Source organism: Pavona decussata, unplaced genomic scaffold (assembly GCF_977016875.1).
Source record: "Pavona decussata unplaced genomic scaffold, jaPavDecu1.1 SCAFFOLD_237, whole genome shotgun sequence".
In the NCBI taxonomy this organism is placed as follows: Eukaryota; Metazoa; Cnidaria; class Anthozoa; order Scleractinia; family Agariciidae; genus Pavona; species Pavona decussata.
The window spans coordinates 1,150,022-1,177,397 of record NW_028145642.1 but is presented as its reverse complement, the minus strand read 5'-3'; the positions used below and the strand labels follow the sequence as shown (position 1 = coordinate 1,177,397).

Sequence of the window (27,376 nt, the reverse complement as noted above, 5' to 3'; positions counted from 1 at the left end):
TATAAGGTATGCTTTGCGTTTTATTGTTTTAGCCCCCTCATTAAAGAGTCTTTTTGCTGATTTAGGACCTCCCCCTGGTGGCAAGAATCTGGTTTCCTACAGTCAGTTGCCCAAACTGTTCCTATCCAAACGATGCCTCTTTGCTTTTTGCCAACAATGCGGTTACACACGAAGGAAGGTGGCCAACGTTCCGGATTCAGAAAAAGTTAGTTTAGACCTTGCAGCCATTGACGACCGTCTCGAAGCTCTTCAGAAGGTTAAGAGTGATAAACCGTATCAGAAACAGAAATCTAGCCTTCAGCGTGATCTTGAGCATTTCCTTCACTCCTTATCCTCCCTCAAGTCTCTTCTGTCAGCCACCCCTCAGGATCTAACGAGATTTCTTATTTGGAAGGATAAAGGTGGGAAAACTAAAATTCATCTTCCTCAGTGTAAGCATTTTGGAGTTTCCGGTAAAGCTCGTTGCCACTGTCCAACAAGACTCGCAGCTGGAACTGTTGATAACTTGATTGGAAAGTTGCGCTCCATTTTTATAGAAGCAGGAAGGGGTGATGTTTGGAATGATGTTCTTGGTGTTGGAAACCCGGCAGCCCATCGCTCGGTGAAACAGTACCTCTCTTCAGTGCGTGAAGAACAAGCAAAGGCGCGTGTTTTTAAAAACAAGCTACTCCTATCTTCTTTGAGAAGTTAACTAAACTTTGTTTATATCTCAAGGGTTTAGTTTTTTTGAAGGGCGCAACCGCTGTCCAACGCTACCTCTATGCAAGGGATCTAGCCTTTTTTTGTCTTGATTTCTATTCAGGGGATCGTGCCTCAGATCTTGGCAAGATTTTTACAAAAGGAATTGTTTCTCTCCCGGATGGGAGTGGGTTTTTGTTCCGTCACACTTTTGGCAAGACCTTAAGGGGTGGTGGAAAAACCAATACTTTCACGGTAAAGGAATGCCCGGACCCCAAGACCTGTCCAGTAGCTAATTTGAAATTGTATGTTAAATTATGCGACCTAATGTCTGTAAATTTGAGAGAAGGTTTTTTTATTTAGGGTCCTCAACAGCAGAAATGAAATTTCTGAAGAGCCTTTTGTTGGTTCTTCCATAGCCAACAGGCTTGCTTTGCACCTTCGTTCAGCTGGGATCTATGATGGGGAGACAATGCATAGTTTTAGAAGTAGTTGTTCAATCACTCTATCCTTGCCGGGCGTAACCGCAGAGGATGTAGCCAGGCATGTTGGGTGGTCTTCTACCGTAACGGCTGATTACTATTCGCAAACTGGCAAAGTGATGAATTCCGATTCTGTAGCAACTTCTTTGGCCATGAGCACCGCCCTAAGTCCAGTAGAGGGAGGACCGCTTGCTTCTGTGGTTACTCAGGTTTTCTCTGAGAAAAATGATATGAGGAACCTTTCTCTAGCCTTTCCTTAGAACTTATTATTGCATTCAATCTTCAGCCAGGTGTTTTTTGTTATCATAAAGGGGGGAGTTCTGAGTTTTGGGGGAGAAATTTGTTTTTTGGGTCCCTCGTTGCCTTTAGCCGCGGGAACTGTTTGGGTTTTCTAGCTTAAGTAACAAGTTGCGTGTGCGGCCAAAGGCCACAATCTTTTCCCCATAACTTAACCACGCTGAACAATGAGCGGCATAATTAATGAATGAAAATGGTATGATATTTTCATTCATGTCTTGCCGCGAAATTCCACAATGCGTGGGTTATGTAACCCCTTTTGTCAAATATTGGTTGCATAATAAGGTGTCAAATTATCATGTGCATTATTGAAATTCCAGGACTCCTTGTGTTCATTGATTTTGAAAAAGCCTTTGATACAATCGAGTGGTCCTCTCTACAGAATGCCCTTAAACGTTTCAACTTTGGTCCGGTTATTCGAGATTGGGTCTCTACACTCTATAGTGATGTAGAAAGCGCGGTTATTAATGGGGGCTACACGACCAACTTTTTTAAGATTTCAAGAGGACTTTAACAAGGATTTCCGTTAAGCCCTCTACTTTTTGTGTCGGGTGCAGAAATTCTTGCTCAAAAAATAAGACAGCTGCCGGGTGCCGTGGTATAGAGCTACCAAAATCGAAAATTAGTCAATTTGCAGACGATACAACCCTCATCTGCAGGGATACAGACACGCTAAAAGAAAACATGAAAGTTTTAAAGCAGCCTTGAGCCGCGAAGTTGCTAGAGTATTCCTTTGTTCTTGATATTTTTAGGAACTCTGCGGAATCACTGCAGACATTTGATGGTTTTGAGTTCTTCGCAAAATACTTGCTCCTAGAAAAGAGATTCCAAAATATCAAACCGAAAAAGGAATAAAAAAAGAAAACAGGGAAACTCAGCGTGGAAGTCGCATTCTGGTAACACTTAATGACGCATTGAAAAACAATAACATTAGCTCTTTGGCCGATGTACCACATGCTCTTTTTGACCTTACTAACTTTTTATATACAGTGATTCTCTAAGTAATTTTTAGCTGAAAAGCGAATATCTTTCATAGAACGCTGTAAACAAATCAGCAAATCCTTGTATCCATTTCGCCAACGGAATTTGTTTATGGATTGTTCGTTAGTTTGCAAGACGGAAAGTTGTTTTTAAAAATCTTGATCCTGAAGCGGAGCGTTGCGAGTCAATGTGATCATGGTGATTCATTTCTCTAGCTTCCCCAGGGAAAGATAAAACATCTCACCTACTTCAAAGAGTTTGCGATCTTCGGAAACATGCCTTATTGTCGGAAATTGTTCGACAAAAGAGAGAACAATAGCTTGAATATATGAATACTTAACGACCCCAAAATTTGGGGTACATACTTAAATCGGCGTGAAGTTGTAATAACTACACCAAGTAGGTTACAACAGAACCTACGAATGTGAAGTCTTGGTCTAAGCGGGGTCATGATCTATCCCACCATTGGAGTAAATTATTTAAAAACATTTATAAAATCTCCATTGATAATAAGCTAAGAGAATTTGCCTTTAAACTATTCCAAAGGATCTTAGTAATTAATAAAGAACTAAAGAGATTTAAAATTAGAAATGACGATGCGTGCGTACAGTGTCAAAACGCTGATTCATTGGAACACACTTTTTTGGAATGCCCTGTTAGCATTAAGTTCTATCAAAAAGTATTCTCAGAAAACACACAAATAAATTTGCCGAACGAGCAATTCCTGTTTCAAAATTATACAATCTCTCCCGCTGTGCACCGAAACCTGCCCCACCAACTAGATTTGTTGCTTCTTTTCACAAAGAAATATTTATATGCACGCAAAATGACTGAGTCACACCCTAGCTTTTTGCAGTTCTTAACAACCCTAAAATTCCAAAGGAAAAGTGAGAATCTAATATAACTTTCCTCTCTCTATAAATACATTTGCTACAAAGACCTCCTCTTTAGTTGTCTAACTTCCCTAAACGTTTTTTTTTTCATTCATCTAGTATATTTATTGATTTATCTTATAATTACCTATCTTTTTGGCTTCTTTTTCTCTATTAAATGTATGTGTACTGTCGAAAGCACTGTAAATATTATAAGTAAAGCGAAATATTGTAAGATATTGTAAGTATTGCGAACACTGTAAGTATTGTAACTTTGTAAGTACTATAAGTAGTGCGTAGTACTGTAAATGTTGTATTGTCTTAGGCTAATTAAAAAAAACGGTTCGTATGGTAAAATCTTGACCAAGAAATAACAAATCAGGACGCAGGGATTTACCTCAAGACTACTTTGCCATATAACTACAAAGGATAATTGCCCAGAGGAACTGTACTGCTTCTACAGATGGATAATCCAAGGACCATGCCACCCTGTCTGTTCAAGAAAAAAGCACTGAAGTTCACAAACGGGCGATACATCTGGCCCAGACTACCATATCAATATGCTTGATGCAATGACAAGTCAAGAACAAGAAGTCTGAAACAATACAATATACTCAAAAAATGTCAGAAAAGCTTGCAGTGGGCCTTGCTGTTCATCAAGCTATATGAACCAAAGAAATTGTAAACATGCTGCACGGATAGAGGCACAGGTTCTTCATTGTATGGAACAGTGTGGTGGAGTGTATCTTCCCCCAGACATAGTGAAGGGTAGAGATGTGTTCTTTGCTATCGCCAATATTGACTTCGCTGAAGATACCTAAATAAAAATTCGCTGAAACGTTTGAATATTATTTTTGAAAATAGTTCACCAAAAGGGTCTTTTGGGGCAAATAAAAAGAAATTCTAATTTTCACTTCTGTCGACAGATTCTTGAAAGTGACTGACAACGCTCTTAAAGGCTAATTCCAATTTTCCCCTGAGTTATGTATTAGTACATTATTTCCCAAATCTTGGATTTGACACAGCTGCTAACCGGCAACAGTTATTTGATATGAAGCTATTGCTACAAGGGTATTAGAGTTGCATTTATACAGTACAAGTGAAAAGAAAACTAGAAGTAGAAAAAAATCAGACACGTGGCGTTGACTTGTATTATACATTAAATTAGATAAATGTTTCATTATGGCATGTGTTTATGCGGTAAAAATTAAAGCTAGGCATAGTGAATTTATAATTAAATTGATAAGGATATACCGGTATCCCAAAAGATGAGGTCTATGGAATTTGTTTTGTGAATGCTTTATTATCACGTTCCACATGCTCATGATACTGTCATGACAGTCACTACAAATGAGACACAAAGATCCCCTTGATTAATTATTTTCAAACTTGAAGATACATACCATACACCATATATGAGAATTCGGTGACCTAACGTCCTTGCATTAAGTCCAGAAAACACTGTGTTTATTCCTTCTTTCTCCACGGTGTGTGAGAAATCCACTCCCCACTTCCATGACAGAGTGCCAAGAAACAGTGTTTCTACCATGCCTCCTTTGTGCCTCCCTAACATAGAGATTCTTGTGCCTGCTACTTTCAACGAAGAAAAATACACCAACTGTTCTTTGACAGTGGTCAAAACTTTCGACATGGCCAAACCTAATATAATGCAAATGTTCCCTTGAATAGACAGCATATATCCGCACTCAATATAAACTGGGACAGTGATGGTGTATGGCAGCTGTCTTCCTTGCCTCTGGTGGTCAGCAACAGAATTTACACCAACATCAAAGTTGGAACGGATTTCAGCGCTCAAAAGCAAAGAAGAAGCAAAAGTAAGGAGACTTAACAACATGCAAGCTCAACTAGACCAAGCGAATGCGGAAATCTCTTCACTATGCGAGAAAGTCAAGTCGCGTGAAGAATTGCTAGAATACATGCAAGCAGAACAAGAAGAAGTCAAAGAGAGAGTAAACACGTGCGAAGAAGATCAAATGAGAAATGAAAATGAGCTAATTAGACAAAGTATTTACAGCAGACCCTGGAACTTTATATATGGAATAAAAGAGTCAGAGAGTGAAAACTGCACTGATTTTTTTAGGGAAGTAATGTCATCAGCTTTAAAGATCAATGAAGACAAGGTCAGGTCAACAAGATTTTGCAGGGTGCATCATTTAGGTTAGTCCAAACAAAACCGAAGTGAAAAGCCTAGACCTGTCATTGCTCGCTTCACTTGTCAAGAAGATCGGGACCTGGTTTGGCAACAAAGATACAACCCTAAAGGCAGTTGTTTCAAACTTGCCAGGGACTTGCCTCCCGCGGTGAGAGAAATTATAAAAACAATATTAGTGCCAGCAATGAAAGAAGCGAAAAAGACAAAAGGCACAAAGGCTACCATTACAGGTGACCGACTCACTGTCAATGGAAAGAGATACACCTTTAACCAAATTCCTAAAAAATGGAAAGGAATTAAGGAAGCAGAAGAAGAGCATCTTTAATTTTAATGTTCGGACTTGTTCTATTTCATCTAGTCATAGCTTGTCAATTTAATATACTCCATTTGGACAGCCAAAGAACTAATGCATTCTTTAAAGTGTTGTTTATATTCACTAAATTAACCTTACGTTTATATCCAGTCTGAAATGCGAAAAACTAAAATGATTCCTTCATGTTCCGGTCTTTTTAGACTTTTTAATGTTATATTTTTTCATTTTATTTTCTGGACGCGTATTTAAATTTGTTTTACTTTTCTTTATACACACTGGCGTTATCACAGTTTTTCGCTTCAAATTTTCCAACAGATAGTGTAATCAAGCTCCAAAAAAATGCAAATTCCAACATTCTGTTCTGTTTCAAACTGAGAAAACTGTTAAATCTTATGAGTTATTCCATAATCCTCTGGGAACAGTCATATTTATTGTAATAATCCCAAATGGATAGTGTCATTGATATCAAAGGCCTATCTTTAAATGGTAGAGAATTAAACAAATCTCTGAAACGTTGTGCTGCCTTAGGTGGCTACATCAACAAAATTGCTCTTTTGTTTTTTTTTACAAGAAACTTACAGTTTAAACGAATGTGAAAACGCCTGGCAAGCAGAATGGAGAGGCAAAGTATTCTTCAACCATGGTAAAAAACACAGTAAAGGAACCATGATTCTCTTTCATCCTAAATTACATTTTAAGATTGAAAAACAAATTGTCAACAAAAACGGCAGATATATCATTTTATATGGGACGTTTGCAGACACTCGTATTGTTCTTGCCAACATTTACGCAACAAATGACGTAAATCAACAAGTCTCCTTTTTCAAGGAATTACAAAATCAGAAGAATATTCAGAAGAAACAATCATAATAGGTGGCGATTTCAATTGTACAAGGGTGGCAATCCTAACTCCTGAAAGCTACCAGTAGTTAAAGAAATTAATAAATTATGTAACCTATATGATTTAAACCACATCTGGGGTCAGCGCAATCCAAATAAAGAACAATTTACGAGGAGAAATAAGTCTTTCAAAATACAATGTCGACTTGATTACTTTCAAATTTCAAACAAATTAAACGACTTAACCGATAAATGCAACATCTTATATGCGCCTGAAACAGATCACTCTGTTATCATCCTTCACATTAAATCCATAGAACTCAAACTAGAAAAAGGTCCGGGTTTTGGGAATTTACTCAGTCTTATTTGCATCCAAGGCACTTGCAAACAATGAGCTAAACTGGCCCATTGCCACAAAGAAGCTTTTCCCTTCATTTTCGCTTTGCGAAAATTCCAACCCTTTCTTTTTGGGCGGCGCTTCACCTGGCACACAGATCATAAAGGTCTTCAGGAATACTTGTGATCCCAGAGGCCATAATGCCATACGCAAGAAGAGTCGGAACAATTTGACTTTGAAAACCACAGACCAGGTGTCACGAACGCCCATGCAGATGCGCTGTCCTGTATGCTTGGTGTTCACTCATTAATGCGTGGTGGAGTGTTCAGTCTGGCAGAATTTCAAGAGTGTAATGTAATGGTATGAACAGTACAATAAAGAGACATATTGGTTGCGATATAGCAGCACACCGGGTACATCACAGCAGGTACGATATAATGCACCACGAAGAACGATCGAAGCACATCTTTGTCCATTATCCCCCACCATCCATTTCAGTGGAGGGAGTTGTAGTGATTTCTCTGGGGACAAGCAACATGATCAATGTACTCGGGCATCTTGTGACCTGTTATTATGTTTTTAATACCTTGAACCCCACCAAGTGTAGCAATGTATTTCTATTTTGTGAACCAACACCTTTTAACAGACACCAAGAAGCAAGGAAGAGAGTGGCAGCGCACAAGTTCATCTCTGCCCTCTCACAATGCCAATGTTTGTTTAAAGGGGCGCTGTGATGGACTCACCTCCAAACATTTGATAAGAATTACACTATTTTATAAGGTCTTTGGTTAAAAATAAAACACAAAATTAAAAAAATAATAATTTATGTTTAAAAGAAATGATTTAGAAATACATGAAACAAGAAATATGAGTGATAGGAACCGACGTTTCGGTGCATCTTGCGCCATTATCAAGGTTACATAATTAATGATAAAAAGCGGTTTGTAAAAAGGCTAAGTTGAAGCGAATTTGCATAACATAGCGGCAAGCTAATTACTTAAATACTTTAGCACGAAGAGAATCGGACTGCACATTCAATGTTGGTTTACAGCTTCTAAATCGCGCACCATGTGTTGAAACAAAGGTTTACGTTAAGCCGACAAACACAGGTCTTCTCCTGCACTATCATAGCCATGTGGACAGCTGGTACAAACAGGGTTTGCTCGTCACCATGCTTGATCGCGCGCACTGGCTAGAAATGGACACATTTCTCAGAGGAGTGTGAACGCTTGAGAGGAGTTTTCCGAAAGCTGAGGTATCCAAATCACCTTATTGATTCTGTCATCAACAAGCTTATCACCTCGAGAGTCGCAGCGGACCAGTCTAAACAGCATACCGATGACGTCATCCGGATAGCTATCCCCTATAAAGATCAGGATGCTGCAGTGTCTGTCAAACGGCAACTTAGAGATCTTAGCAGCAAGGTGGGAAAGACCATTCAACCCGTGTTTACTAGCCGTAAGCTTAATCAAGATCTAAGCCTGCGTGAGCCCAAGCCCAACATTGTAACCCAGCAATGTGTTGTTTATTTATTCAAGTGTGACCTGTGTGATGCAGGTTATGTTGGGTATACAAAGGGCCACCTTCACACGCGCGTTGAGGGACACCGTCAAAAGGCGTCATCAATCTGCAAGCATTACTACAAAGAACATAACACTGCTGTTCCGAAGAATTTCTTAGCACACTTCAATGTAGTCAAGAAATGCATGAACAAATTTGACTGCCTTGTAAATGAAATGCTGTATATTCAAGAGCTTAAACCAACATTGAATGTGCAGTCCGATTCTCTTCGTGCTAAAGTATTTAAGTAATTAGCTTGCCGCTATGTTATGCAAATTCGCTTCAACTTAGCCTTTTTACAAACCGCTTTTTATCATTAATTATGTAACCTTGATAATGGAGCAAGATGCACCGAAACGTTGGTTCCTATCACTCAAATTTATGTTTAAGTTTTTTAATTAAATACTTGCACATTGCTAATTTATCAATATAATCATATTACCGTGTAGCATGAAAATTTTGCGGGTTCTAATTTTTGCGGATTTTGCGGATTGACCTCGATCCGCAAAAATTATTTCCCGCAGAAAAAAACACCCGCAAAATAAAACGCTGCAAAAATTAACTCCCTTCAGTCAAATTTAGAACTCCGCTTTTAATAGATTTATGCCACTGGAACATTAACATGATTTTCCATTGGAAAAAGCAACTAGAGCTGTCAAGAGTAAAGCAATTCAGTACATTAGATTGGCACGGATGGGTCATCCGAAGGAACGCACAGACTTGAATCAGGTGAAGCAGACCAACCATTTTCTAGTGGCGCTTCTGAGACGGCCTGCACAGAAGTTCAACTGAACTGAGTTCGACTGAGTCTGTCTCATTGCGTTACAATAGGGCATAGTTTTGCATTTTAACAGGCCGCTTCCAGTTAGCTCTCAAAGTTGTCTACTAGCTGGAGTACATCTTTCACTCGAAAGCCCCTCTGTATGCGTAAGGCTTCAGCTACGGAAAAAAAATTCATACCGCTTTCTTATAAAAAAATATACGGCAATACCGGTCGTGGCAAACCATATTAACGAAACTGTGTTTGGCTGTGCATGGTAGGTGTAGGCTTTTTGTTTTGTCATTATTCAGTACCTTTGCGCAGTAAGGTATTACTGTGATATGTCTCTAGTATGTAACTAGAGTGAACTGTAACCCAATTGACTATACAATAAAAGTAGAAAATATTCAGGTTTCTTCCACTTAAATATTCTGCTGCTTAAACCAGACGGCATCGCAAAAATTAGTTCCCAGCAGAAATTTAAGTCATCTCGAAACGCAAAAATTTGTTCCCGCAAACCACAAAAAATCGCCAATCCGCAAAATAAAACTCCCGCAAAATTTTCGTGCTACACGGTAGGAATTGACATTAATGTCACAGATACTATAATAGTGCATTGACAGACTGGAATTCCTTCCAGAAGACATGAAATGTTTACCTTTTGATCCTTTTTAAATTTCTTTAGCTAAAAATTTTAAATCTCAATAATTTTTTTCTTAGTATGACATTTCTTAGTTCATCCATTTTTAATATTTTTAATATTTTGTCATTTTTTTATTTTTTTTATTTGTTTTATGCAGTGCTCCATTGAAAACCACATTTTGTGACATAGGTCATCTGTAAAAAGAACTTTTCTTCTTTCTTATTTAGTTAAAACAAAGTATGTGAGAAACTGGTGTTCAGATACGAAAAAAAACATAACTTTATAGGAACTAAATAGGGTGAATGTGCGGAGTTACTTTGACTCTAATACCAGAGTGACAATAACCCTGATTATGGAGTTAAAATAACTCTACTTTTTTCATGGGCCAGAGCTAAAATGACTCTCTCGTTGGAGCGTATACAAATCCGAAATTGCAGTTAAATGTGGGAGTTAAAATGACCCTCAAAAAGGATTATCTATAACAAACAGTTTTTACTCCACTTTTAGAATTACGGTAACTCCCTTAAGGAAATTATAAAGAAGTTAAAATAACCCGAGAAATGGTTATTTTTGGTGGTAATTTAGAGTTGTCCAGCATGACGGTAGAGCATGACATTGCCTGCATGGTCCTCACATGCCCTGTAACTTGTGTATCCTTTGTAATAAGTCTGTGTCTGAAAGCACTTCACACCTAGGCGAAGCAAGATAGTGTAATGCCTCAAATTTCACTGTCAAAATCGCAAGAAAGGCAAGGGTGTTGCGACATACGAAGCAGGGCCACATAAGCTAACCGGAAACTCAGTTTTGGCAAAACTCTTCTAGAAATTCATGTCCGAATCACCACCACCATGCGTTCAAGACCTATTTAAGTTCACATTGTTTGTTAATGATAATATTGATAAAAAGGATATAAAAAAACGTTTCAAAGTGAGCAAGTCGTAAATATTTAGACAAAGGAAAGCTTACCTCTCAGAAAACACATGTTAGTTTTGAAACACCTATCATTTATCAACTTCCCTTTAAACTTCCTACTGATTTGTTAACATTTATTATTCAAGCTAAGTACGTGATTTCAAAGTCAAGGCTTTCATGAAATCGTGATTTTCACACCTATGTAATAGTTCCAGAATTTTGCAGCTAGGAAGTTGTCTTTATTGTGGGCGCCATGTTTCTCACATCGCCCTAGTTTGTTCACCTAGGGTTGGCAATAAAAGACGACGCGCAAATCCTTTAGTCAGAGATTGTTAGTGAAGTTACACCGCTACCGTGCTAAGATCAGAGGATCTAAGTTACCGCTTTTTCAAGTGTATTTTGCTGTCTCTCTGCTTCCTTTAGGTGGGAGTCATCAACCAAAGTACGTAAGTTTTTATTGTTGTAGTTATTTGCCAAGTCGCAAATTTTTAGTCTTTTCGTTATCACGAAAAGATTTCATTTGGTTTATCTAGTTTTGTTGAAATCACTTTCACAAGGTCTATTATTGCCGAAGCTTATTGTCAAATACTTTTTTAGTCTGATTGTTACATGATTACCAAATTGTTATCCTTTGACGCCATAATTAGCTATTTGCAAGATAGCCGTTGATATCTTCATTTGTTACGACAAGAGTTGTTATCGTCTCAGTTTTATCAGTTTCAAGTATCAATTGTCACGTGTATTTGTTTCACGCTATGATCTTGTAAGTTTTATAATTGAAGGTCTGAGAGCATAACCGACTTATGTCGAATTTTCACGTGGCTTTCGATTTCGCACGGATTTGTCCGAATTTTGGCTCTCCCTGTTTTGGAAAACATTTCGCGGTTTTACAATCGTGGACAAAACTCCTTGAGAAAACCAAACACGAACAGAACAAAAACCACTTGCTTTCTTCTCCCTCCCACCCCCTCCCCCTATGGAATGAGATTCGAACACAGGCAGCCAAAAAACCACTCACTTACTGTTTCTCCCCTCATAATTCTACCACACTTACTTCTCCCTCCCCCCCTCCCCCTTATGCAATGTTGATGTGGGAAGTGATGCTTGCCAGGAAACTGTTCGTGACCCAAAAGACAACATTGAGTCAGGGGGAGGGGGAGGGGGATTTGGTAGTTTGCTTGTCTACAAGTGAACGCGCTTGGAAGGCGATTATTGTTTTTATAGGTTTTGTCCACGTCAGACTCGTTTTCCAAATTATCGGTAGGCTAAAAGTTTCCACTGTCCACGAGCCGTGTTTAGTCGCACCAGTTGATGTTTCTATAAGTAACGTTTGAGATGATATCATGGTTTGCTTTTGCGGGTTGTAACAAGCCCAAAATAGATCAAGGCAGTCAGGATAAACAACTTGCGTATCGTACTGGCTAGTTGGTGTCGCTTTTGTTTGGTGAAGTTTGTAAACGCAGGACATCTATGGATCTTTTGAAAAGTTATGAAATTGACGAATGCAGTTCACAGGAACTGGTGGAAATGTTTGGGGGCTTCACACTAGACCTTGTAAGTATAATCTAAGTGCACTTGAAACCTACTTTGAGTGTGAAGGGGTAAAACCTACCAACTTGAATTTTACTTAGTGACCATGGAAACTTTCGTAGTTCAAAGAAGCCGAAGTACGCCGCCAAGTATGGCCAACACCACACTTGAGAACATACTTGACCAATAGGAAAAGGGAAACCAACTGAAAGCCACGTTCTGCTGTGCCAGGAAAGATAAACATTTTGCCGTGAACTAAAATCAATCCAAAAAAAATCAAAATGGATGGCTGGAGATACGCCTCGCAGTTTGAGGACTCCGTGGAACAGTCTTTTTTGTAAGTAAACAAAAAACAAGGAAAAGCCGATACAAATAGTTAAACTTACGATCTTATTTGAATTTCATCTTAAGAGACAGCGTGAACCATCGATTTTCGTTTCATCCGGCACCAAATGCGGTTCTGCAAAACCAGCAACTTTTCCAACCTGGTCATTAAGGACTTTAAGATAGGACGACTACAGACTACTGACTACGGTAGGACGCGCCAGCCCATACAGATCGTGGACTGGCGCGAGTACGCTGAAAGGGCAGGAAAATCGAAGTGCATTTTGACATTAAGATTTCCACTACGCGATGTTAGACTACGGATGAGAAAATAGTAAGTAATAATAGAATGCACACTTGGAGTACATTAAAAGACAATTGTTTATTTCTGTACCAGAGATTACAGAGTGAAAACAGAAGCTTCTAATACTTTGTAGACCGAGAAACTAGATCTGCACTGCCACTGAAAAGTAAACACAAATGTTAAAATTAAGCTTAATTGCTTATGGTAGCAATATCGATTTTAAATGTGTGAATCATCTCTAAACATAACTTACCTTGTAGTATCTCCTTCCTTAGACATTGTGATTTCTGCGTTAGAAAAGGAAAAACAATAAATTACAGTAAGCTTATGACAGCTTAGTGTGCTATGTTTACATGGTCGTCACATCGTACCGTGTCTGTTAATTCGCGGCGATAAATGAACAAAAACACATTTGCTCCACTACTTTAACTCAAAAGAAAAAGGCTTCGGTTTGTTTCACCAAACATTGTAACATAGAGAAGAAAAACTGGCAAGAAACAGCAAAAAAAAAAAACTTACGTAGTCGCCACTACGTGAAACACACCGACTACTCCCCGTAGCAGAAGGACTACGACCAACGCGGGAAACTCGCGTGCTATTGATCATGCGCAGTCTGACTCGATCCAGGCGCCGACTCACGTCCAACCGTAGCCGTAGTCCGTAGTCGTCCTATCTTAAAGCCCTTATTTATTTGCACAGCAACAACTCCTTCAACAAGTACAGTTTCCCGCACCGACTGGTACAAACACAACAGCCTCCGAATCATCCAAAGGAAAAGGAAAAGAAAAACAGAAAGAAAAACCCAAAGCTGCGGATTGGTCCGTGCAGGAGTCGAAACATCTTCTTCATGCGTGGGCTCCTCGGTTTGAAAGACTGAAAGGAGCCTCCAACAAAGCGCGTACTGCGATTTGGAACGAGATTTTCGAGGAATTCAAACGCAGCTGTGATGGAAGCGAACGTACTGTGCCACAAGTGAAGAAGAGACAGTAAAATTTAGAATATGAATTCAAGCCGCTTAAACTCAAAGCAAGCAAAACTGGCGAAGAAGGCCTGAATAAAATTTAGGAGAACTTTCCCTATTACAGTATTTTTGACCAAACTATCCCGCCAAGATGGAAATTGAGAGTTCTTCTTTCATTCCAAAATCGTCTGATGCCAGCAGTACTCCACAACTCATTTCTTCCAGTGCCGCAAGTGCCGCTAGCTCGGAAAACGAGGACAGGCCTTCAACAAGTGCTGGCGTGAAACGTGGCATCAACCAAGTGCATGGAAAGGAATCACGGAAGAAGAAACGAGGAAAAAGTGAAGAAGCTAAAGGCACAGATGACTGGAGTGCAGGGTTCAAAGAAATGTGGGAGAAAAGTCTTCAACTAGAAAATGAAAGGTTTGAAAAGTCAATGAAAATGTGCGTAGAGAACCAGAAGATGCAAATGGAACAAACAGCGTCTCTTTTATCCGGATTTAAAGATATAATGAAGGATTTGATGAAGAAATCGAGCCAATGAACGTTTGTTCCTGAACTGTTTACGTTTTTTCTGAGAATTTGTCATTTGAACTTTTCCGTTGTTTTCTAAATTCATCCTAAAATTAAACTCATGCTTATAAACGGACACGACTGAGTTTCCGTCTTTATAATTGTTCATCTGTTGACATTTGATAAGCCTCAACTTTTAATAAATTACTAGTATGCACTTTTCCTGCTTGTTACAGTTTTAAACCATTTTCAGTAGTCGTTTCATAACACAAGTTGGAAAAGACACGGAAACGCGGCCGTGGGGAAGGAAACCCAACAAAGTCAATGAATTAAACAAAAAACAAATCAAACTTGTTTCTATGTTTCTTTTCCCTCCGAAAAAAGACAAACAATTTTGATGTTTTTACGGGATAACTCAGTTATTAGTAAATTCAACACACTCAAGTGATATTACAAGTTATCCCAAACAAAGTTCTTTAGTGCTTCTCTTACTTCAGCACCGCCCTCCCGTAATGACCCTTTGTTGTCATCTTCGGAATCACTGTCATCTGAATCGCTATCGCTGCAATCATACAAGTCACCGTAATTGACACAGATGTTATGTAAAACACATGCAGCAAGAACAGTTTTAGTGAGTGTTCTGGTTTGTTGCTCAACTTTCTTTAACTACAACCGCCAGCGTCCCTTGAGCATGCCAAATGCTCTTTCAACAACAGACCTTGCAGCACTTAGCTTTTTGTTAAATTCACGTTCATCTGGTGTAAGATTCCCTCTATCACGATACGGTTTGACAAGCCACTTCAACAGTGGATAAGCGCTGTCTCCTATAATGAGAGGGGGGATTTCTGTACCACTGACAATTTTCTTTGGTGATGTTAAAATTTGTTCGTTTTCTCCTAAATCAAAGAGGCCACTTAATCTCAATACCCTGGCATCATGTATGCTTCCAGGATACCGGAAGCTAACATGAATGAATTTCAAACTACAGTTAACTATGGCCTGTAAATTGACACTGTAATGCTGCTTCCTATTGAAGTAGTCCTCATGGTTATCTGGAGGTGCGTTTATTTCGATGTGACAACCGTCTATGGCACCAACTATTTGTGGAATCTTGTATTCCTCTTCAAACTCGCCCATCAGTTCCTTTAACTCTTGCCCCGTTAGTGGAAACTTGATAAACTGATCTTTTCGTCGTAGAAGGGAAAGTTAGAATTCGGAACAGATAGTTTTAGCAGTAGACATCCCAAGTCCAAATTGCAGTCCACAGCTTTTGAAGCTATCCCCTGTTGCTAGCCTCCAGAGCGCTACGCCAACTCTTTCTTCAACGCTAACAGGTGAACGCATTCTTGTGTGCTGCTTCTGTGGGTCTCCGCGTACCAAATCACACAAAGCGTTGAACGTTGGACGAGTCACGCGGAAATGCATTTTCCAAAGCGGATCCATGTCGCAGTTAGCTAAAAGCAGTCTAAACCAATTTTGTGGACGAGGCCATGCCCAAACCCTGTGGCGATTTCTTTGCCGAAAACCACGGTGCTGAACCATTCTCGACAAAAACAGAAGACGTCGCCTGTTCTTTTGTGTTGTCGCAAAGTTCTCGTAAACAATAAGGAACCTATGCATTTCCTGCAATGTTAAAACTCTCTGGGTTAAAATTAAAGACAAAATAAAGAGTAAACAACATAAAACGTTTTTCCGTTGCAACGGCTCCATGATTTCCCAGCGAGCAATCGCATTTCTGATTTTACCGCGAAAGATGATTGACAGCTTGTGCTTCAAGTGTATACTTTGTCACCAGGTGTGAAGCCAAGTTTTCGAAAGTGCGACTTGAGATTTTCAAGTGCACTTGAATCAAGTGCCTACTTGAAACTAACTTAGCTTGTAGTGTGAAGCCAACTGTTGTCCAAAGAATCCCTCCTTGGCAGTGATGACTGTGTTGTGGCGAATTTTTCAATTCGATTATCAAATCCCGCGGGAGCATCAGAGACAAATCCCGCCATGTGCAAGGTGTTTTGCAAGCCTTAGTTGTGGTTTGCCAGGCTTGTAATTTGGTATGTAACGATTAACTTGACAATTTCAAGGCAACGATTCAATAAAAGTACGATTAACATAGATTTTCAACGGTTAACCTTTTAACCTGTTAATAGAACTGCCGTTAATCGTTGTTAATCATTGAAATGGCTACATGTCTTCCTGTTAATCGTGTAGAATGCTAATATTTTGCGTTATCAAGAGTGATATGTCGACAAACGGGACAAAGCTGCATTTTACGCCAGGAAATGGACACATTTTCTCTTGGAGAATGCAACTGTTTACATTTCGGACATTCCTGTCATGTACGTAGTAGTTTGTAACAGAATCAAATAAAGCGTGACAGCATTCTTTTCGTTGCTCCCACGAAAAACACCGCTTCCGTGTGCCGTGTTTCAAAGACGAGTGTATATTGAATACAAGTATTTAATCCTCAGTGCATTGTCCTTTTGGTCATCCAGTGTCTATAATGTTACCGATATATCTTTACAAGATGGTAAAATTTCTCAATGGCATTAATACGAAACACAAAGCGGCGTGAAAAAATACTGGACAATGGTTTTCAATCGAATTGCAGTTCACATGCAAAAGTTTGGACAAATCCGAGCTACATCGAAAAGGGGGCTGAAATTCGACATAGGTCGGTTATGCTCCCAGCCCTTCAATTATTGTTTTATTCTGTTAGATTTGTGTTTTATGCCTTATCTAAGTAGGACGTATTCTTAACTACCACTTTCCAGTTCGAACCTACTTGAACGACTACTACTACTATTTGTATCTGCTACTACTACTTGCGATCTACTGGTTTTCTCTACCTAGTCAGTTGCTACCTATTGTGAACTAGATCTATGGACCTGATCTGTCATTAAATCAGTTTGAATCTACCGAGTGGAGTTTGAATCATTTATCATCTTGCATCGCGCTACCCTGTAGTTGTTTGGGATTTAAGTCAGAAGCAACCTCTAGAATCTTTACAATTACCTTAGTTTGAATTTGGCGGTGAACCTTATTCCAATCAAGCAAACCGGCAACAAATTGTGAAGGAATTTGAAAAATGAGGCGATGTCTTGGAGACCGCGCAATAGCCATGACCCGTGTCCGACAATCGGATGCGAGTTGTTTATCTGTGGTCAAACAAAACTGCCACCGCTCTACAAAGGATCAATTAATGTAATTAAGACACTATGGATATAAAGAAGGCATGTAGCAGCGCAAAAGGCATCGTGGCTAAGAAGATTAAGGAAATTTCCGGTCTAATGACTGAGGAAAGCATTTAAGATGAAGTAATAATTAGGTCAGCTCAATTAGAGCAAGCGTTTAAGAAATTTCAAGAGGGACACGAAGCGTTTCATAGTCAATTAGAAGATCCAGAGATGATCGGAGAATCTGGAAATTATTACGAATCAGTTCTGAATAAAGCAGATCAACTACAAGAAAACGTAGATGTTTGGCTAGCTGGGGTGGAAGCTTCACGGTTACTAAGATCTTATGAGATAAATCCCGAAGACAGCATTTCAAACACCAGTTTAAGGACCGTCATGTCATGCTCATCACGCCCATCGCATTCGTCACGCACATTGCATAATTCTTCTGCTAGCGCCGGGCAAGAGCCGCAGCAAAAAGGGCTATTTTAAAAGCTGAAGTCGCAACGCTTAAGAGGCTACATGAGATTGAAGAAAAAGAAATGAAATTACGCTAACGCAAAACTCAATTAAAACTTTGGAACTGAAATAGCAACGCCAAGGCTGAGGAACTGGTTTATGAGCACGCTGAGAGCAAGACAACGGCAAGGTAACTTCCAGAAAACGAGCAAAATAAGAAAAGCGTTTCATTCTTGCAAACTCTGGGAACACTGCATGAAGAGTGGTTTATCAAAGACGAGGCAGCTGCTGTAGAAGTCAAACCAGACTTACATGTACCCATAGAAATCGGTCATGAAAATTTAGATCACTTGGTAATAGATCTTGAAGTCAGCCAGCCTAGAAGGCTACTTTGTCCTATGGAAGATTCCTGCCTAAAGAGTCAACGCCTTCCTTTAAGCCCAAAAGCACCTGAATGGCAGAAAAAGACTCCACAATATTCGCCATTTAATGCAGTCACTAAAAGCACGCCTTAGACTATCCACCTCCCCACCTGTAAGTGGTGATATACAGCCTCTCCTGAGACAACAACAAGATGCTATTATGGCATTTACACTACCTCAACCCGAAGTTCCTGTCTTCACCGGCAACCCAGTGGAGTACTGTGACTTAAGCGGAGCCTTCGAGAACCTCATTGAGAGAAAAAAACAGCAGCCCCGGCACAAGGCTTTATTATTTTCTGCAGTACACAAGTGGACAGGTACAAGACATGGTGCGAGGGTGCCTAGCTATGCGGAAGGATAGAGGCTACAAGGAAGCAAGAAAGTTAATGGCAGAGAGGTATAGTCAGTCATACAAAATTGCTACAGCGCACTTCAACTGTGTTATCAATGGCCAGTCAATCCGCGCTGAAGATGGTCTCGCACTGTAGAAGTTCTCGATATTGCTCACCAGATGCAGAAACACGTTAAAAAAGATTGACCACCTAAGTGGTCTAGAAAATCCACAAGGTCTGAGGAAAATCGTAGACCGGTTACCTTATCCACTAAGGCTAAAATGGCGCGAGCTTGTTGACACTATCACACAGAAAGAAGCAAGAGACCCCAACTTGAAGGAGATCACAGACTTTGCTGAGAACAGATTGAGAGTGACCAACCATCCTATTTTAAGTAAGGTTCAAGGTGAACCAAGCCGATCCAGCAATCTCAAGTACAATGACAGGTCGAAAAGGGATGCAAGGCCATTTGCAGTGGAGGGTTAGCCGAAGCCACCCTTTTTGCCATCAAGCACTCCAGAGAGGAAATTATTAAAGTGTCCTTATGCAACAAAAATCATTGGCTTTCACAATGCAGCGACTTTAGAGAATTACGTTTAACCAACCGACTCAAGTTTGCTCATGCTAAAAACTGTGCTTCAATTGTTTAGTATTGGGACACTTTGTACAAAGCGAAGCTTCTGTCTTATTGAAGGCTATACGAAAAAACATTCTACCTTTCTACATGAGAAGGAAAGAACTCAGGAAGTAATGCCATCACAACCAAACCAGACTAACGGGGCTACAAGCACCGAAATAAACGCAACCACAATGCAAGTGAGTAATGGCTGCGTCCAAAGTGGGACATTTCAAACATCCAGCGACTACTCCATCATTGGACTATCAATTGTGCCTGTGAAGGTTAAAGCAAAGGGCCAAGACAGCAAGGTGCTAACATACTCGTTCTTGGATTCCAGATCAAACACTTCATTCTGCACTGACACGCTGCTCCGAAAACTTGATGCCAAGGGAGTGAAAACCACCCTTTCACCTACTACGATGCAAATGACCAATGAAGCAATTGAATGTTCTCTCGTTAACCTAGAAGTTTCCGCTCTCAGCGACCACAACGTAATAGAGCTATCCATGGTTTATTCTAGACCCTGTCTTCCCGTATCGACCGATGCTATTGGCACGCAAGAAGACGTGAACCGCTGGGCACACCTTAAGGGTATCACAGTACCCAACATCGAAGCAGAAATTGGCATTTTGATTGGAAACAACGTATCACAAGTACTGCAGCCAGTGGAAGTGAGGAAAAACAGAAATGGTGGTCCCTTTGCTACACATACCATTCTTAGATGGGTGCATAATGGACCCCTTGCACAGATAGGACCTAAAAGGCCAACCGCTAACTTTGTTAATGCTGATGCTAACCTCAGCAAGCAATTTGAAGATTATTGTAGTCTAGAGTTTAACGACTCAAGCTACGAGCCCAAGATGTCGATGTCACAGAATGATCGACGTACCTTAGAAATCATGGAAAGTACAGTGAAGCTTTCGAATGGTCATTATGAAATCGGTCTGCCATGGAAAAATAATCCGCCAAGTTTAGAGAACAACAAGCCCCAAGCTGAATCCAGGCTGCAGCCACTAAAGCCAGGCATAGTCAATCGATAAACTGATAATCGATAACAATCAATAGCACTCGATATCAATCGATACCATTTGATACAAATCGATAAAGAAAAAAAGTTGTGTGTTCGATTGATATCAATTTCCAATGGAAATCGATAAGGATTGGTTATCAATTGTTATCGATTATCATCGATTTTTATTGGAAACTATTTTTGTCAATTTCTACAAGTTAAAGATTGACACGATGTATTTTCTATGGTTTGATCGAGCCATTCAATCGTGGATATGCAACGCAAATATCAACAACCTGATACTAAAAGAACAAGAACAATAACAGAAATAATTTGGTATGTTTATCGATGTTAAGCTTCAGCACTGTGCAAAGAAGAAGAGGAAGTTGCGACCAAAGTAGCAGTGTCCAACCCTCTTGTCTCGCTATAGCAATGCCATAAATATGATGCTAAATACACAACAAAATCAGTGTTTTTTATAATTTCATTTAATTGCATTAAGAAAGAAGCATAGTAATAAATCACAGAGTAAGCAAGAAATAGAAAATAATCCAGTAGCACAGAAGTAATCACTTTTGCTCCATAAATATTGATTAGGAAGAACACATGTAAAAGAAGAAGTAATTTTCTGTGTTTTTTGCCGTCATAAAATAAAGGCTCAACTCGCGAATTGTGATATATTATTGTTTGGAAGTGCTTTTCATCATGACGGTCATCGTTAGGGCATAACTGATTGATCTTTGGTCGAGGTGAACGAGGTGAAGATTTCAAATTATTCACGTCAATAATGTCCTGATCACTGGATACTTCTTGTGTTGATTTTTTTTAAAACTTGACCCTGACAATGAATCTTGGCTACAATTTAAGGATGGATTATCTTTCGCTCTCGCTTCCTTTAACTTGGAAACAAGGACAGCCTTCTTGTCACTAAGCTTAAAAGGAACCTAGACTGGGACTGACCTTCGCAGAAGGTGGTCGTGTTTTCGTTCGCTCTGTTATAAGGTTCATTTATATGTCACATTAAGACGTATGTAGCCCTCCATTACCTAAAATTATGCCGGACAGCTGTGCCAAGGACAAGAAGAAGACCGCGGCAAAAGAAGGACGCAAAGACAACGGGAGAGTGGTTCACAAACGGATGAAGATTGCCATAGCAGTGGCAGCCATTGCTGTGAAACTTCGGCTAGATTTCTGGAGATGAATGCCAAATAAGACAAACTTTTGGGTTTATTCAGTGAAATGGAAGACCTGAAAACCCGCTTGACAGTAGTTGAAAGTGATAAAAAGAGTCTAAAAGAAGGGATGAAGTTCATAAATGAAGATTTGGAAGAAGTGAAAACGTCAAAGACCAGCATGGGCGCCATTACAAACAAGAATACAGAAGATATTGAATCTCTTGAGAGAAGCTTTCTTTCTTTGAAACGTCGCAACATTAAGTTGGAGGCCTATACAAGAAGAGAAAATATTAAGATTTTTAACATCGAGGAAAATGAAGGAGAAAACAGCAATACAGTCATTAGTTCGTAACGTCCTCAGGGTAAAGATGAAAATTTCAAAGGAAGATGAGGAGTACATGCATTCGCTTCAAGCGTGTGCACCGCATAACACCCAAAAGCCGTCATGGAGACCCAGACCAATTATTGTCAAATTTAGCCATTACCAGGATAAGGAGTCTGTATGGTCGTTTGTGAAGAATCTAAAAGGACCAAACATGGGAATTGCCAATGATTTTCCAAAGGAAATAGAGGAAATTCAATCAAAGCTCTATCCCGTCTTAAAGAAGGCGAAGAAATCCAAGCAATCTGCATTTTTCAAAGTCGACAGATTAATAATAAATGGACAGGTCTATCGAGGTAAGGAAACAGAAGATCTCGAGCACTACGGCGCAATAATGTGAACGACTGTTTTTCCAGGGGAGGGTGCAACAAAAAGCACGCTATGGAATCAACCCTAATTCTGTTGACAGTGTTGATGTGTAAGGAAACCGCAATCTTTCTCCAGTGTTCTTTTAGTCGTGTTTATGTTGTCTTGATTTTGATCTTTCAGATCTCTTGGAGATGTTTAATACGTGATAAGTTCTAGTTTCCTTTCTCATGCAGTTACCGTTTGCTTGTCTTGTGCAGTTCTTTTACAATGTTTTTATATATCCAATCCGCCCGAGAACTGGAGACTATTTACGCAATTTTCTTTATCAAAATTACTAACATGTTTGGTTCCCTCTGCATTCAATTCCTCTTGCACTGAAGTTATAGATAGTACTTTGAGATTGATATCACTAAATGTGAGGGGCATTAGTAATTTCAAAAAGCGTAGGATGATTTATACTTGGTGTAAAAAGAAAAACACAGACATAATATTTTTGCAAGAAACTCACTCAACGAAAGAAGTAGAAAATCAATGGAGAAATGAATGGGGTGGGGAAATTATCATGTCTCACGAAAACTCGAATTCATGTGGGGTTGCAGTCTTGATGAAAAAAGGCATTAAGGCATTGTTCACTCAAAAATTATGGACCCTCAGGGACGTTTCATTATTTTTAAGACAGAGTTCAATGACAACTTGTATGTTTTGATCATCGTGTATGCTCCGAACAAAGATAAAGACAGTGTTAAATTTCTAGAGGCGTTAAGAACAACCTTACCAACAGAAAATTTAGATACAGAAAATCTTATTGTAGGTGGCGACTTGAACTGTCCGATCAATCCGATTCTTGACAAGAAAGGGGGATCATTATTATCGCGTAACTCAGTTGTTGCAAGCATTAGCTGTTTTCAGGAAGATCTAGACTTAGTTGATATATGGTGTGTCAAAAATCCTGTTTCCAGGAGTTTTACATGGAGTCAAAACTCTCCAAACATTTTTTAGCCCTGATTACTGGTTAATATCTAACAATTTGCAACATTTAGTGATGTCGACTAGCATAATCCCTGCTATAAAAACAGACCACGCTGCAATCTCTGTAGAACTTGGAGCTAGAGACAACCAGATAAAAGGTCCCGGTCTTTGGAAAAAGAATTGCTCAATTTTGGACAACGAAGACTATATAGAAGACATTACTTTAAAGATCCCAAGTCGGATCGCTGATGGGGAAAGGGAATTGTCCGATAATCGGACTATTTGGGATTGGATCAAATATAACATACGTGCACACGCTATCCAATATTCAAAACGGCGTGCAAAAGAAAGAAGCGAACTAGAGATTGTTCTACAAAATGACTATACAGTCGCAAGTCAAAAGTATGAATCAAACCCATGTGATAGCAATGCGAATCAATTGACTGCAGCTAAAGAAAATCTAGAGCTATTCTATGAACAAAAAACTAAAGGAATAATTATTTGTGCGCGAGCTCGCTGGCATGAGTATGGTGAGAGGAGCAACGAGTATTTTCTTAATTTAGAGAAGAGGAATTATGTCAAAAAACACACGCGAAAACTGAATATTAATGAATCTATAACAACAGATCCTTTTATTATACTGTCTGAACAAAAGCGGTTCTATCAAGATTTGTACTCATCAGGTAATAACAGGAATGTGAATAATAATGCTGTCAAGTTGTTTCCAAATCATTCAAATATTCCTAAATTAACAGAAGAGCAAAAGATCTTCTTTTGGAAGAATGCGAATTGATTCTTGAAAGTTCTCTAACAACAAAGTCCCCGGGAATGACCGAATCCCCATTGAATTTTATAAAAAGTTTTGGCCTTTAATTAGTGAACCCTTTGTTAAATGTGTAAACGAGTGTTTTGAGAAAGGAGAAATGTCCTGTTCTCAAAAACGCGCTGTGATTACTCTGATTGAAAAGAAAGGAAAAGATCTTACTTTCATAGAAAATTGGCGATCTGTTTCTTTGGTTAATGTGGACGCAAAAATTATGTCCAAAGTCATAGCTTCCAGAATAAAAAAATGTTTTACCTTGTATTATTCATTATAATCATACTGGATACGTTAAAGACCGTTACATTGGTGAAACAATAAGATCTATTTTTGACATAATGGAATTTACTGACACAGAGAATGTTCCTGGTAAAATGATCTTTATAGATTTTCAAAAGGCGTTTGACAGTGTTGAATGGGATTTCATATTAAGTTGCCTTGAAGCCTTTAACTTTGGCCCAGATTTTATTCGATTGATTAAAACATTCTAGAAAAACGCCCAAAGCTGTGTAATAAATAATGGCACCACATCCGATTATTTTCTTCTAGAACGCGGTGTAAGACAGGGGGACCCACTTTCCCCATATATTTTTGTTTTGGCAACAGAAGCTCTGGCAATTGCTGTTCGTCAAGATGCAAAAATAAAAGGTCTCTCTGTAGGAGGAGAAGAGACCAAATTGCTTCAATATGCCGACGATGTGACTGCAGTTCTTGCAGATGTTAGCTCAGCTCAAGCACTTTTCGACTTACTGGAAATATTTAAGAAAGCATCCAGCCTAACAATAAATTTTACCAAAACTGATGGTATGTGGATTGGATCCTCCAAGAAAGAAAAATAAAGCAAAACCATTTGGTATCAAATGACCAAGCGAACCAATTAAGGCTCTTGGGGTCTTTTATACTTATGATCAAAAGTTACTGCTTGAAAAGAATTTCATAGAAAATTTAGACAAGATAAAGAAGCTACTTAATGTCTGGTCCTCTAGAGGGTTATCTATTTATGGTAAAGTTACCATAATTAAAAGTTTGGTGATCCCTAAGTTTGTCTATTTAACTTCGTTAATACCAACCCCAAACGTAATCGTTGAACTGAATCGATTACTCTATAAATTTTTATGGAATGGTACAGACAAGGTTACTAGATTGTCAACAATAAATGAGTTTGAGAAGGGTGGCTTAAGAATGATGACTGGAATGTATGATTAAATCCTTGCGTCTGGCCTGGTTAAAAAGAATATTAAGCGAAAATGAGGGTACATGGAAAAATTATTTACATCTTTTGGTTAGTTTAGGAGGACTTTTTTTTTTCAACTGCAACGTCGACATCAAAGATTACACCATCAATTCTCTTTTTTATTCCGAAATTTTAACCTGGAGGTCAGAGTTTCGTGAAAACTTTGCGTCAAATAAGGACTGGTGTAACATTATATGGAACAATAAAGAAATTTGTATTAACAATTCTCCAATCTTCTACAAAAATTTCTTTGATTCTGGCGTAGTTCTGATGAGTGACGAGTGTGTGATAAGGTCATGGTTTTTTATCTCTAAATACTTTTTCCATAACTGTAGAAACTTTACAGGCATCCACGCAAGTCTTCCTTGTTCTCTTGGAGTCAATGATTTGACGGTAAATGCTTGGTATAGAGCATGTCCAGCTGTAAGATAAACTTGTGTTCCAGTTGTCAAATCGTCATTCCATTTATGGAGAGTAGTACAAATACGGTTTCAGTATTCTTATAGCCGCATCAACATTCCGCTTGTCCCCCACATAAACATCACTTTTCCAAAGCCCTGAATCGAGTTTATATAGTTCATATATTTGTATGAGATGCTCGATCTGTACAACATGTTCACCTAAAAGGAGTAGTTTCCGCATGTTAAGCAGCTGATTGCGCTAGCTTTTAAAGAGATGTGTCCCGTCGGGAAACATGACAGAAGGTATCATGTGAGTATTGTATGTGTTTAACATGGCCGCAAAATTAAAAGTTGGATACGAAAGCGAAAGGAAAGGATGGAATCTTTTGAAAACGTTTCCAGGTAAAATTTTTCTAACCTTTGAATCACCCTCTGCGCCAAGTCCTACAAAATGCAGACCATTTTCTGCTGCTTGTCTTTGAGCCGTGCTATACCAGTCCTTCACTGTGAAAGATGTTTCGTCTTTCATCACAGGTGCCAGCGCAAGAATAAAAAACGGGCCTGGTGCTTTCGGTGGTGCCAAGTCACCTGTAACCTGTAACCTGTCTAGCTTTAACGTATCTTTCACTCTTTAAAGGAGAAATAATGTCATTGGCATTTCTGATAATTACTTTATCCCCAGTTGCATATCCATAAATTTCATTACCTCTAATTGGTAATGATGGAAGAACTGGAGTATCATCAATAGCTATTTGAAAGGGTGCATGACATTTCATTTTATCAAAAAAGATTTTGGCTCTTCCAGACGTGGAATCTTCCAACTGATTAGGGATTTGATAGGGAAGTCGAACTTCTTTGAATAAAGTGGACAGACTTGGTCCACGCAAGACAGTATTAAGCTGACGAAGGAGAGCAGGACCTTTATAATCTAAAACAAGAGCAAAAACCGATTTACTCTCATCTTTCCATAACCGCTGCCCACCGATTTTACCGAAATTATTTATTATATCCGACAACACTGAAGCAAAGACTTTGGTATCCTCCTTATTCGACTGCAGCAGTTGTGAGAACTTCGTAGTGGTAGGATTCAAGAAAAATGAAGCCTGATTGGTTGACGTAGTTGGAGTTTTGATAACTTCAAGAACCTTGTCCTTAATAGTGAAATGGTCTACCATCCGAACTGCTAGCATTCTAACCATATTGCTTAGCAGATCACTTAGCTCTGTTTCTTTAAACATTCTCTCCTTTAGAAAAAACATCTTCTCATTACAATCCAACGTAAGCTCTGATTCTGAAAATTGTGGCGCTATTAGTAGACTGCTGAAACTGCTTAATCGATCATCTTTAGCCCGAATTCCAGCGACAATGGCATTACTGACGACTGAGAATGTCCTTTCTTGGATTATTTCGTTTTCCCTTTCAGTAGTTTGGAAAATCGATTTATGTTTTTCGCCTATTCTTTCAATAGCAGTTTTCTTTTCCAGCTCATTTTCTTTTACTGAGTTTATAACCACTGATTCAATTGAAGCTCCAAGATGCTGTTGAAAAACATTCTCTCTGGCAAGCACGGCCTGAAAAAAATAGTGATGTACAAT

The 27,376-nt window shown here is 39.1% G+C and overlaps 1 protein-coding gene and 1 pseudogene across 2 annotated transcripts in view; both read right to left on the bottom strand.

Moving 5' to 3' along the window:
• Nucleotides 1–14,930: 14,930 nt before the first annotated feature.
• On the bottom strand, nt 14,931–15,677 carry LOC146457793 (uncharacterized; annotated as a pseudogene).
• An 8,253-nt stretch (nt 15,678–23,930) lies between these two features.
• Nucleotides 23,931–27,376, bottom strand: part of LOC146457785 (uncharacterized) — a 53,098-nt gene continuing 49,652 nt past the window's right edge. For both annotated transcript variants that reach the window (XM_085091536.1, XM_085091537.1), the window contains exon 4: nt 23,931–27,352. In XM_085091536.1, the coding sequence (XP_084947662.1) occupies nt 26,366–27,352 (987 nt within the window). In that variant the 3' untranslated portion in view covers nt 23,931–26,365. The remainder of the gene's footprint in view (nt 27,353–27,376) is intronic.